The 12,785-nt window shown below is 42.8% G+C and overlaps 1 protein-coding gene across 1 annotated transcript in view; it reads right to left on the reverse strand.

Moving 5' to 3' along the window:
* ZZEF1 (zinc finger ZZ-type and EF-hand domain containing 1) overlaps positions 1-12,785 on the reverse strand; it is a 499,621-nt gene that overhangs the window by 159,023 nt on the left and 327,813 nt on the right. The window contains exons 33-35 of the mRNA XM_082244777.1: positions 10,823-10,984; positions 4,403-4,532; positions 1,513-1,651 (exon numbers count right to left, since the gene is read on the reverse strand). Of these exons, the coding sequence (XP_082100903.1) occupies positions 1,513-1,651; positions 4,403-4,532; positions 10,823-10,984 (431 nt within the window). The remainder of the gene's footprint in view (positions 1-1,512; positions 1,652-4,402; positions 4,533-10,822; positions 10,985-12,785) is intronic.

The following is a 12,785-nucleotide window of genomic DNA, read 5'->3' on the forward strand; positions in this document are numbered from 1 at the left end:
TTCTCCCCCCTCCCCCAATGCTTCTCATATATATATATATATATATATATATATATATATATATACACACACACACACACACACACAATAAAATTACTGCTGCTCTTAGGATGTAAGCATTATGGTGATCAAAAGCACCACAAAGATTCACAGAATGGGTAACCTTGCTTTCAAGGAAACCTAGTTGTCAAATGCGAATTGTCTAGCTATTATGCAGATGCAATGCCTGTAAAAGTTTCTCCAGCACTGTATGCAGATCAGTGGTTCAGACTTTTCTGGGACAGACACCACCAAACAAGTAGTATTTTTAAAATGAAGCTAGCACGGGCTGCTCCCGTAATTATCACAGAAAAAAACTACTGTGTTTGCCTCTCAAAGGAGTAGTGTTAGCCTCTTAAAGAGGTTGTAAACCTCCGAATTTAAAAAAAAAAAAAAAAAAAAAACAAACACCTGAAAGAAAAACACATAATGAGCTAGTATGCATTGCATACTAGCTCATTATGAAATACTTACCTAAGAACGAAGCCCTGCAGTGCCGACCGCTTACCTGTCTCATGGGCAACATGTTCTGGCGCCCTTCTTCCAGGTTTGCAGCATCCCACCATCCGATTGCCGGGAGCCGCGGTGACGTCACTCCCGCGCATGCGCGCAGGAGCCAACGGTAACGGCACGGGGCTCTAAAGGAACGGCACAAGAGGTGCATGTTTAGGAGATATTTACAGTACCTATAGGTAAGCCTTAATATAGGCTTACCTATAGGTACAAGTTGCAGAGGAGGGTTTACTTCCTCTTTAAATGCTCAAATTACTTAGCTCTGTACATATGTTAAACATGTTAGTTTTGTTGCCAGTAAAAATACAATGTAACAGATCAGGTGTGGAGGGAAGGGGTGAATATTCAGAACGACCATATGGTCTAAAGAGAGCAGCAGTGAGCCACCTTAGAATCAGATTATATGCCGCTGCTCAATTATGAACCTGTCCCAGAGAAACATCAGCACAATTCAGTAAATGCCATTTAGAATGCTAGTAAACATTTTCAGTTTCATGTAAGCTTTCCATTCACTCATGATACTATAAAGATGTTTAATGTTAAAAAGACAAGTGAGAAAAGGTTTTACTTTCTAACTAAAACAGCTTTACATTTTTGATTTTTTACCAGCACAGTTTACTTGGCCCCCGTTCACACTGGGGCGACCTGTCAGGCGACCTGGTCGCCTGACAGGTCGCCTTGCATTGAGAAGCTATGGACCCGTTCTAATAGGAGCGACACAAGTCGCTCCGACTTAGAAAAAGGGTCCGGAGCTTCTTTGGGGCGACCTGGAGCGACCTACATAGACTTCAATGAAATGAAGTCCGTGCCGGCCGCTCCGAGGTCGCGGTGCGAGCAGCGCGCCGCGACCTCGGAGGTCGCCCCGGGAAGTAGCGTCGCCCCAGTGTGAACGGGGCCTTACTGTAGGGTTGTTGAGCAACATGTAATGTAAATAAATCACTGCTGCCAATTTCGACTTACCCAAGAAGCATGTTTTACACAAATCCATATCATTGCACTGTAAACACCGGTAGCGATGCCATGGTGCAATTTTATCACAACCATCACAAGAGATTTCAACATTCAACAGGTCACAGTACCGTGCAATAAACAAATGCATCTGTAATAAAAACAAAAAAACAGTTACATTAAAGTGATTGTAAAGTCTCTTTTTTTTTTTTAAATAACAAACATGTTATACTTACCTGCTCAGTGCAGTTGGTTTTGCAAAAAGTGGCTCAGGTCCTCCCCTTCTCGGATCCCTCTTCTGTGCTTCTGGCCCCTCCCTCCTGTTGATTGACCCAACAGCAAGCAGCTTGCTATGGGGGCACCAGAGCTAAATCACAGTGGCGTGTATCCATTCAGACAAGCAGCTGTGACCCAGCCCCCTCTCTCTCCTGATTGGCTGACTAATTGACAGCAGTGGGAGCCAATATGCGCCACGCTGCTGTCTCAGCCAATAAGGAAGGGAGTCCCGGGCAGCTGAGAAACTCCTGCAACATCGTAAGAGATGGGCTCAGGTAAATATTAGGGGGCTGCTGCATACATAAGGTTTCTTATCTTAATGCATAGACTGCATTAAGATAAAAAAAAAAAAACCTTCTGCCTTTACAATCCCTTTAAAAGGCCCTGCTAGTAACACATTCATATATTACACTGTATAGCAGTGCCGGAAATGGCTGAAGGCTCAAAGCACCTGTAAAGCTGCCTCATTAGGGCAGATGAACATTATGTGGCAAAGATATGTGTGACTTACTCCTAATTAAGACAACTGTGATAAGGTTTGTGAAGTATGCATTATTTTCATAGCTGTGCAAGATATTTTTTATATAATGTACTAGCTTTACATTTTCTATAACTATAACCTAAATTGGCTAACTTTAGGATGTTCAGAATATTAAAAAGATCCTTAGCACATTGACATCTGGGTTACTTATAGATCAGACGCAAACCAACAACTAAAATTGTGGTAAAATTCTTTAAAAATTAAACAAATGTCTGTCTGTGCTTTCTCATCATAGTAGCCAATCGTCCTCTAAATCTTTCACTAGCATGGGCGTAAGGCTTCCGTCTAAACAAACTATTTGCAGCTGGTAAGCTGTGAAAACCTTACGACCATTTCCTTCTGATAATTTGAAACAGTGTTCCCGCAGCTCTTCTGAGTAATTAACTGCTGTGATCATTACCCAACAAGCCACTGACCACAGCCCTCCATATCAAAATGTGTGCAGGTAACTGATTGGACATGCGTACAGTTGCGGTGTCTGTCATACTGTCATGGATATACATGTCAAGTACAAGCTGCTGGCCATGGCTGTATGCAAATGCTTATGTCTCCCAGGTGCAGAAATACATTGAAATTTTGGATCGTGTAGAGTCCTCAGAATCCATGTGAATGAGCCCATAGCGTACATTTGTGTACCGCACACAGTGTAGTAATGTACTTTTTATGTGTTTGTGCTACCAACACACTAAGGCGCTTATTCACACCAGCAGGTGTCAGTTATGATGCACATAACAACACACGTGCACTGATGCACATTGTTCACGTGTACTATGTTGTTACAATGTATTATAGTGCTTGATTTTTTTTTTTGAGTTGTTGCTTGCTGTATTACACTGCATTATACTAAAATTATAAGCCTGGATCATTTTATTTTAACACACACCAAAACAGCGCACACATGGCCCTGTAGATTGGGCATTACAACAATAAATAGCTGTGGTGAAGCCAACCTTGAGATTTTTAGCAAAACTTATATACAGTTTTGTCTACAGTACATTGTATTTTCACAGTTTGGAAAAAGGCCCAATTTACAGTAAACAAACCTTTTTTTATTTTTTATCTGGGAACCCTGACTTTCCTATGCTTGGTCTTCCCTAGACCCCACTAGTCTGAGTTCCTGTTTGTTACCTGGCTGCCCTTGACCCAAGTCTGTGGGGGATGTAAGCTCCTCTCCCCTCCTCACTTTAACCCTCCTTCCTTTCCTCCCTTGTCTTCTTTTTCTGCTGACCTTTCTCTTGCATCCTACCAACTGGTGCACTATTTAATGTACATTTATCTTATGTTCTACAACTAACACATCAACTTGAGCCTTTGATTTAATGCCTCCAAAGGATACCATATTAGTCCTTGCAGTATCTTAGTTTGCACACTCATGGTGGCCCCTACATGATCAATTTAGTTGTCATTGCCTTTTTAAACTCAAAGTTTGTACACCTAGTTAATATTTGTGTGTGTATGTTATATACACACATATATTTGAGAGAGGGAGAAAGAGAAAACATAGAAAAACAGTGTATCCTAACACAACATATAAACATTTAGGCTGCATTCACATGTCAGCTTATAATCGCGGGCAGAACCGCCTCAGTTCCGCCCGCGATTCGGAGATTTATTGCAAATCGCGGGACGCCTAGCGTTGCCCGTTGATTTGCAATAGCCCCCCAAACGCCGAGCGATGTTGCCGCGATTTACGCCCGCCGAATCTCGGCAACATCGCGCAAACAAAATCGCGGGACGCAATACGCTCCAAAGAAGCTCTTGTACTTTTTTGGAGCGTATTGCGTCCCGCGATTTTGTTTGCGCGATGTTGCCGCGATTCGGCGGGCGTAAATCGCGGCAACATCGCTCGGCGTTTGGGGGGCTATTGCAAATCAACGGGCAACGCTAGGCGTCCCGCGATTTGCAATAAATCTCCGAATCGCGGGCGGAACCGCGGCGGTTCTGCCCGCGATTATAAGCTGACATGTGAATGCAGCCTTATATTTATTCTTAGTATAATAATGTACATTCTGTTGAAAAACAAATACAGTTGAAGGAGAGAATACTAGAGAAAGAATAAACAGAGGAGGCCACAAAAATTCTCACCTTTCTTTTAACATCTGGATCTGCCTGATTAATCTTTTCATACCAAGTTTCGAACTTTCCATCTTTGCATTCCTCTAACCACTGAAGGTTCTGCCTGTAATCTGTCCTTTCATCTTCTTCTTCCCACTTACTGAAATATAAATAACATGTCAAAAAGAAAAAAATCGTACTTACATAAAATCCCCTTTGTTCACACAAAATCAAGCATTTAACCACTTTACCCCCAGCCCTATTTCGGACACTTTTTGTTCACAAGTTAAAACCAGTATTTTTTCCTAGAAAACTACTTAGAACCCCCAAACATTATATATATTTTTTTAGCAAAGACTCTGGAGAATAAAATGTCGGTCATTGCAAAATTTTTTGTCACGCGGTATTTGCGCAGCGGTCTTTAAAACGCCATGTTTTTTTTGGAAAAAAATTGAAAAATCACATTTCACTGCATTTAAAAAAATACTAAACAGTAAAGTTAGCCCACTTTTTTGTATATTGTGAAAGATGATGTCATGCCGAGTAAATAGATACCAAACATGTTACGGTTTAAAATTACGCCCCCCCGTGGGATGGCGACAAACTACGGTCAATAAAGATCTCAATCTGCGACGCTTTAAATTTATTTAACGGTTACCAGTTTTGAGTTAGAGTGTAGCTCTTTTTTTAAATTATTGCCCACGCTCTGGCGATCGCAGCGATACCTCACATGTGTGGTTTGAACAGCGATTTCGTTTTTTTTTGGGCGCGAGCTAACGGTGACGGGGACGGCTAATTTTTTTTTTTTTCCTATTTATTTTTTCTTTTTTTTAACTTTATTACAGGTTTTTTAAAAAAAAAAAAAAATCTGATCACTTTTATTGCTGTCACAAGCAATGTAAACATCCCTTGTGACACCAATATGTAGTGACAGGTACACTTTATGGAGAGATCGAGGGTCTAAAAGACCCTAGACCCCTCCACTACACTTCCCTGTATGCAAAACGCCGAAAACGGCATTTTTGCATACAGCCGTTTTTCAAATCTGCCGCCTTTTGCAGCACAGTAACCCGGATGTGACGTCATGGACGCCGCCTCCGGGTTACGTCATCGGAGACCCGATCGATGCCGTTTCCGGCATTCATCGGGACTCCATCCAGCCGGTGGGACGGGAGCCCCGAGCAAAGCCGCGGAAGGCGGCGGGAGGGGGGGGGACGTCCCCTCCCGCCCCCCGGGTAACGATCGAGCGGCTCCCGAGCCACATCGATCGTTACCGAAGGAAAGCCGACCGTCGGCTTCAAACAACGGTACCGGGATGATGCCTCTAGCTAGAGGCATCATCCCGGTATAACCACTCAAAGTCAGCCGACGTAGATCTACGTGGCTGGTCGTTAAGTGGTTAATCAATATAATTTTTACTCTCTCAATAGTCCAAAGCAGAGTAGTTCAGTAAGGAAGAACTGCATCTACATTTATCTTGCTTAATAAGCTTTTCAGGTAGCAGAATACGATGTGGCGGGGGGGCAGCTGGCAGACAACTTTACTGAACTTCTACATTTAGGCGGATCCGTGCTGCTCAGCGGGGATCAATCCGCGATCCCCGCTGAGCCGGCGGATGACAGCTCTGTCTCCGCTTGCGGAGAGGGAGGTGTCACAGCCCCCGCTGCTCTTTATGGGGAATCGGATGAGAGCGGAATGCCTGCCCGCTTTCATCCGATCCGATCCCCAGGACAGATGGAAAATAGGGTTTCCATCCGTCCGGATTTCACGGACAGGATCGGATGCGGATGGCAGCGGGTGTCAGCAGACATGTCACCGCTGACATCCGCTGCTCCATAGGGCTGAATGGGGCATCGGATCAGATCCGCCTAAAAAACTGACAGGCGGATCTGACCGCCCGTGTGAAAGAGCCCTTAGTTTCACTGGAAAAGCATGTTTTCTGTATCTTTAAAAGAACTTCCTGCCCCTCAGGTGAGGCTGTCCTACCTTTAAACTGTACATAATAAAACCTAAAAACTTTTTTAGTAATAAACCCATGGTTTAATGCAACAGTATCAGCCATTTTAAATGACTGGCAGGCTACACAGGGTGCCTACGTTTTATCTGATATTCAGAAGAGCTTCCCTTCACGACTCAACTGACTTAGCTTTTGGTAAAGCCGTGTCCCTGCCTAGTGCTCACCACCATCTACAATGAGAGCACCATTACTGGGCATTCCCTCACTAGACATGGAGTGTGGAGTGAGGCTTAGTTCTAGGGGCACAATTTAGCCACAAGAACCAAAATAAAGCAGTATAAAAAAAAAAAATAAAACAAGATTTTCTGGATAATTGTTTTGGCAGACAACTTGTGCTACCAGCACAAATCAAGTAAAAATGCCTTAGGGTTCACACAAGCAGCAGCCCTTCCTGCTCCTCTGAAATGTGATCTGCAATGGCAATAGAGCAGCCCCTGCACACAAGAACCCAAGAGGCGTTACTGCCCTCTCCTAATTGCCTTTTTTATTTTTATTTTTTTTAAACAGCCAAATTCAAACTTTGTATGTAAATACCGTGCCACATCTACTAGTTATTTTACAATGAAAACTGTTCCTAACATTAAAACAACAAGCTTTTTTTCTTAAAGAGAACCTGTGAGGCAAGAATTCTGGGAGCTGCCATTAGGGAATTGTTTAAAATGATGCAAACCTGAAGGAAGTCATTCTCATTCTGGCTTTAGTACATCATATGCACTTCCATTTGTTGCAGAACAAATTGAAGCACACACTTTTCTTAATACCCTGGCTACAATTGTGGCAAAAGAAAACTGACTACAGAGCAAGCGCAGCATGCTGGTATCTCCTAGCAGTAGTTCCATAGATGCAAACTGACCATGCCAGCACAAATCTGCTTCTGTACTTGGTCTGGTCTGAATGATAATGTAATTAGGGGGAACTGGCAGGATCATCAGGTACGAAGTATACAAAAAATGAGTTACTACATTTTTTAAAAGCAGCCTTTAAAGAATCATTTAGCTCCAGTGGGACATTTCAAATAGATAATAATGCGAGTACTGGCTGTCTGTCAGGCTTTAGTAAGCTTTAGCAATATTCAAAGTGTATGGAAAGCCGGTTAGCAGCTCCCTTACAGACTGTCAACACTTTGATTAATATCTGTGTATAAGATCCCCAAACTTGAAATTTTCCTAGGGCCCATTTAGACATATCTGGTCGGCTGCAGCATGTAACATTGAATGATAATATGCACGGCATTAAGGCAGCCTATTCGTATGAATGGGCTGCCAACACACTGCAACAGACTAAAAAACTCACAACCAATTATTTCTATGGCACAACGATGCAAAGCATATGCACTGTAATATGCTGCTGTGCATTTACTGCTACTGAAAAATGGGCTAAGGTTCTATTCACAATAAACGCTACCGCAATGTACCACACAGTTGTGTTAAAGTGTCACTAGAATGCAGTGGTCTGAATAGGTCCTAAAGCTTCAACAAATTTGCTTACAACTTGCTGAAAGCTTTGCAAATACTTTGTAAAAGCTGGTTGCACATATTGCTCTTCCATATACTAAAGGCTGTACAAGGCCTTTGAGAAACACAAAAATCTAAAAAGCCTTCTGCAGAATGTCCATAGAAAATCCATATTTTGGATGTTGAAGTTTCCATTCTTATCCAATGAACTTGGTAGAAGCCATCTATGAACAGATATACTATCTCTCTGAAATATTATCTTAGAATGCAGACAAAAGACCACCCATAGGGATACCGGTTTCAATGCTTTCAGATTTAGTGCTCGTTTACACTTGTGACTGAGAGTAAAAACTGACAGCTATATCTGTTACAGGTTTTGCCGGTTAAAATACAGAGGGAATACTTCCGCAAACTCAGGTCAGCGTTTAATAAATACGTTTGGCACGGCAAGCCTCCCCGACTTGGTTACTTACTTTTACAGAGAACTAAGCTGAGTGGAGAGGGACTCCCTGGCCGAGCCTCATACTGCACAGCGGTCCCCATGGCTAGAGTGACTGACTGGTGTAGGCACGCCTCACACAAGCTTTAGGTCACTTTGGAACAAGAATCAATAGTGTCTCCCTTGGATGGCCTTCCATGGATTGCTGATCCCCACTCTTATTTCCTCCACATTCTCTAATAGATGCAACCATGACTGAGATTGCTAGATACTACAAAAGGATAGCGAAACCAAGCTTTCCCTCTCCCATCATTGGCCACTCTGACTTTGCACCTGGTCTTACATACAAAACAGACAGGAATATTGTCAGAGCTTCTTCCTTTCTCATCCAGACAAATTGGGCACGTCCCTCTAACGTATATAGCCCATTTACCTCTACCGCTCTCGGGCAATGGAAATTGCTACAGTTAACATATTTTCTCAGATCACCCCCAGACCACCACAGATTTTGGAGACAATTGATGTCCTTTGAGGAGTTATGTATTGGAGAGGGTCCTCTTAGGAAGTCTCTATGGCCTATCTCATCCTCCTTAACAGTGCGTCACAACAGGACCCGGTATATTTAAAGAAATGGGAGACAGATCTGGGTACCACTTTCACTGACGAACAAAAGAATTACATACTCTTGTTCGCACACAAATCTTTTCTATGCAGTAAATATGATAATGATTAAGCACAAGATGTATGTGTGAAACGCGTCTACGAGACTTCATGCTGGTGTCTTTGGTGTCATCATTTGCAACTTTTGGAAATAAAGGTATTTGAAACCTATTGGAATCCCTGGATGTGCGGCTAATTCTTTTCCTACAAGTGTTCCCACGGAGGCGGGCCGGGGCCAGCACTCTACTGGATATCCTATCTCCTGGCAATCACCACACACTATACACCTGGAGCAGTGTCTTTCCTTTCTTCAGTAAATATCAAGAGACTACGTATAAAATAATGACTCGTTGGTATCGGACCCCAGATAGACTATCGTTCCTATTCCCTGGGCATAGCCCGCTCTGTTGGCGGTGCGGCTCCCAGGTTGGTACACTCATCCATATATTCTGGGATTGCCCTATGATCTGACTTTTATGGCAACAGGTTCTGCAAATCGTACACAAACTCATAGACTACAATTTACTCGACAACCCAGCTGCGGTCCTTGTTAACCTGACTCCTATGTCGAGTAGGAGATACCGTAAATCACTATTAAAACATCTCCTGAATGCTGGTAGGGCTTGTATCCCAATGATGTGGAAACAACAAACACCCCCTCTGGTGTCTCAGTGGTTTGCCAGAGTGAATGACATCCAACATATGGAGCACCTTACTGCGACCATGGCAGGCAGAGAGGAGGAACACAATAAACATTGGCTATATTGGGGCAAATTCCACTTTTCAAATGATTATCTCTCCTACTCATGAATTTCTGAAAGCCCGTCATAGGGTATCTACTATTTGAGTTACATGACCAACAGCACGATTTCTACCCCCCCCCCCCCCTCTGCCTCAACCCCCCCCCCCCCCCCCATTTACCCTCTCTCTCCCCTTCTTCCCACCCTTTTTTTTCCCTATCTTGTAAAACTTTCCTCTCTGCTTCTTTTTACCCTCTTTCTTTTTGACACCTTTACTATATTAAACATATAAAACATGCTTTTTGGTGTGCACGTGTTTATGGGTTGGAATTTTGCTTATCTATATATTGTTACTTTTTGAAATGGGGATTAGCGGCCTCTGTACTCCGGCCAAAAGATAGATGCCGGTAGAGGTTACGGACCCACTGTTATGATCTTGTGAGATGGGCTTTCTCGAACTCGAACTCCCACTTGGCTCGGTTCTCTATAGATTTCGTTGAATAGTTCAAATCACGGTTTGGCTTAGCTAATGAATCAACAGTAGATCTTTATCATGTTTATATGCCAGCTGTCTATTTTAATGTTTCGTTTACTTTGTAATCTGGACACAGATTTGACTTACTGTAATGCCAAGTCATACTTTTTTGTTGTTTGTTGTTAATACATGTGGCATACTAATAAATAAAGAATTTACCAAAAAAAAAAAAAACCGACAGCTGAGCCACGTTTTTTACAACCCCTCAACCTTTCTGCCTGTTGCTCCTTAGGCACCAGCGGGGGGTGTACAGGTGCTGAGGTGCTTTGCGGTTGTGCCAGGAAATATACCCCTCCCCCATGGCACTGGTTGGGCAGTACCACCACTCGAGCGCAACCTATTCAAAAGAATGGTGCCTTGCTGCGACCACCTTGAATCTGTGCACAATGTGAGCGGTTGGGGCGCAGTTGTCTGGTAATTAGGGGGTTAAACCAACCTCCTCCTCACCGCCTGTGTATTGCTCTCTGAAGAGCGATCCAAATGCAAATCATGCTTCAGGCTGTAAAGCAAGTATAAATAAGGCTCTAATATTAACTAACATGGTCACATAAACATTCAGAATATTGGTAATGTTAGTTCTAAATAAACAGAACATAATCACTTACCTCACAACACTATCATGGGTACTTATGTTTTCTTTAGACATGGATAAAAGTAATTCTGGGAGGTCAATGCTGAGGAAGAATGAAAGGTCTTGGGGTTCCCAGCTCATGTCAAGCATGTGAAGGAGGGTTGTCTGCACACATGATAAGGCTGGGAGCAGTGACCTGGGTAAACAACACATCATAAAGTAAGAATATTGTGTGATGACCTAATAGGATGTGAATCATCTTAGCGTTGTAGTTGCCAAGGTAAACCACCAATTGATCCAAGTAGCAATCTATACAGCTTTTTCATACATATCAGTACTGTAAGACCAGCCAAAACAAGGATTTATGGATTATTTGTGACACAGGTAAACAGGCAAGGAAACCGCTTAAAAAATATACTTACCTTACACTTTGGTTCCTGCCTGCGGTGCCAAGGTGAAGGTGAAGAGTGAAGGTGAACCTGGAAACCTTGAAGATATCGCATCTCACAAAAAGACAATCCAATGCAGTGCTAAGGTCACTGAAAATCACTTTTAAAGCAATGGGCTGCATGTACTTATTTGACCAAGGTGTTATGCCATAGTGGGGACAGGGACCATTGGGGGGCACCAGTTGTTTATGTCTCTTAACTAAAGAGAGAAGGTAGCAGAACAAGTTAGGAAGGCTCAGTCCACCATTTGTATAGTGTCTAAGAGGGAAGGGTCTATAAATGTGGGTGCCAGCTGTTTTTTTATTTTTGTATGATGGGAACTGCAAATTGTAGCTTTGGTTTGATAATTGGAAATTACTTGAATCAAGAAAAGACACTTTTGTAAACATTAGGGCAATGATTCTGCCCAGACAAGGGGATATACAGCCAGATTATTTCTTCAGAAAAAGTCAATTTAGAATAAAACGAGAATAAAAAATACCATTCATTCCTATGTAGAAGCCATCTCTATTTGGACAAAGATGCAGTAAAAATGTTAACCCCTTCATGTCGACGTAACACAAATATGCGGCCTTGGCTTCAAAGGGTTGTACCGTGGTGATGCCTGCAGCTAAAGGATTACCCTTTCTTGTAATGACAACTGCTCAGCTGATATTACAAGCAGCAGGAGGGGAGCTAAAATTGGTGTTTTGAATGCTTTTAGGTGACTAGCCATGAAGTGGTTAATTTTAGAACTAGGAGCGTGTGGCTGTGCCCACTTCTAGATCTAAGACCGCAACACTGTCACTGACAGCCAATGGTCTACCAGGGTTTCTCAACTGGGGTTCTGTTTAAGTCCCCAGGAGCTCAACTGCAATCTGCAGACACCACGGATTTAAATCTGCTCAACAGTGGCTTCAAAGCTCAACTTCGGACGGGTACCGCCTTAAGGCGGATTGATATCAGCCTGGCTTACGCAAAGTTTTACCTCCTTGTGTTACCTGAGAGAGATCCACAACTGGTTTACGAGTCTGTCCCCCCCTAAAAGTTTTCAGCTCATCTCCAAAAACTGGATTTTTGACTTGCCGTAAAATCCATTTCTCTGATGTTTATTGACGAACACAGCTCCTTATATTCTTAACCACTGGGTTATACTGCCCCCTACAGGAGGACACTAGGCAGAAAAAAAGTCTGGCTACGGCTATGGGGAATCTTAGGGGGTATACTCCCTCTCTTTGCTATAGGTACTCACTTTTGTTACAAGCAGTGTCAGAGAAAATACAATTCCACAGAGGGGTGAGTGCTGTGTACGTCAATGAACATCAGAAAAATGGATTTTACAGTCAAAAATCCCATTTTGTCTTTCGCTTATTGACGGACGCAGCTCCTAAAATTCTTAACCATTAGGACGTCCCAAAGCAGTGTTAAACATAAGGGGTGGGAACAGCTAAAAATTCCCAAGGCTAAAAACAGTAGCTAACTAGGCAACAGGAGCTCAACCCAAACAACTGGAGCCCACCTGAAAAAAAAAAAAAAATACACCCTCTAAACAGCAGCCTGCAAAACCTT

The sequence above is a fragment of the Pelophylax lessonae genome (assembly GCF_965119305.1).
Source record: "Pelophylax lessonae genome assembly, chromosome: 2".
NCBI classification, from domain to species: Eukaryota; Metazoa; Chordata; class Amphibia; order Anura; family Ranidae; genus Pelophylax; species Pelophylax lessonae.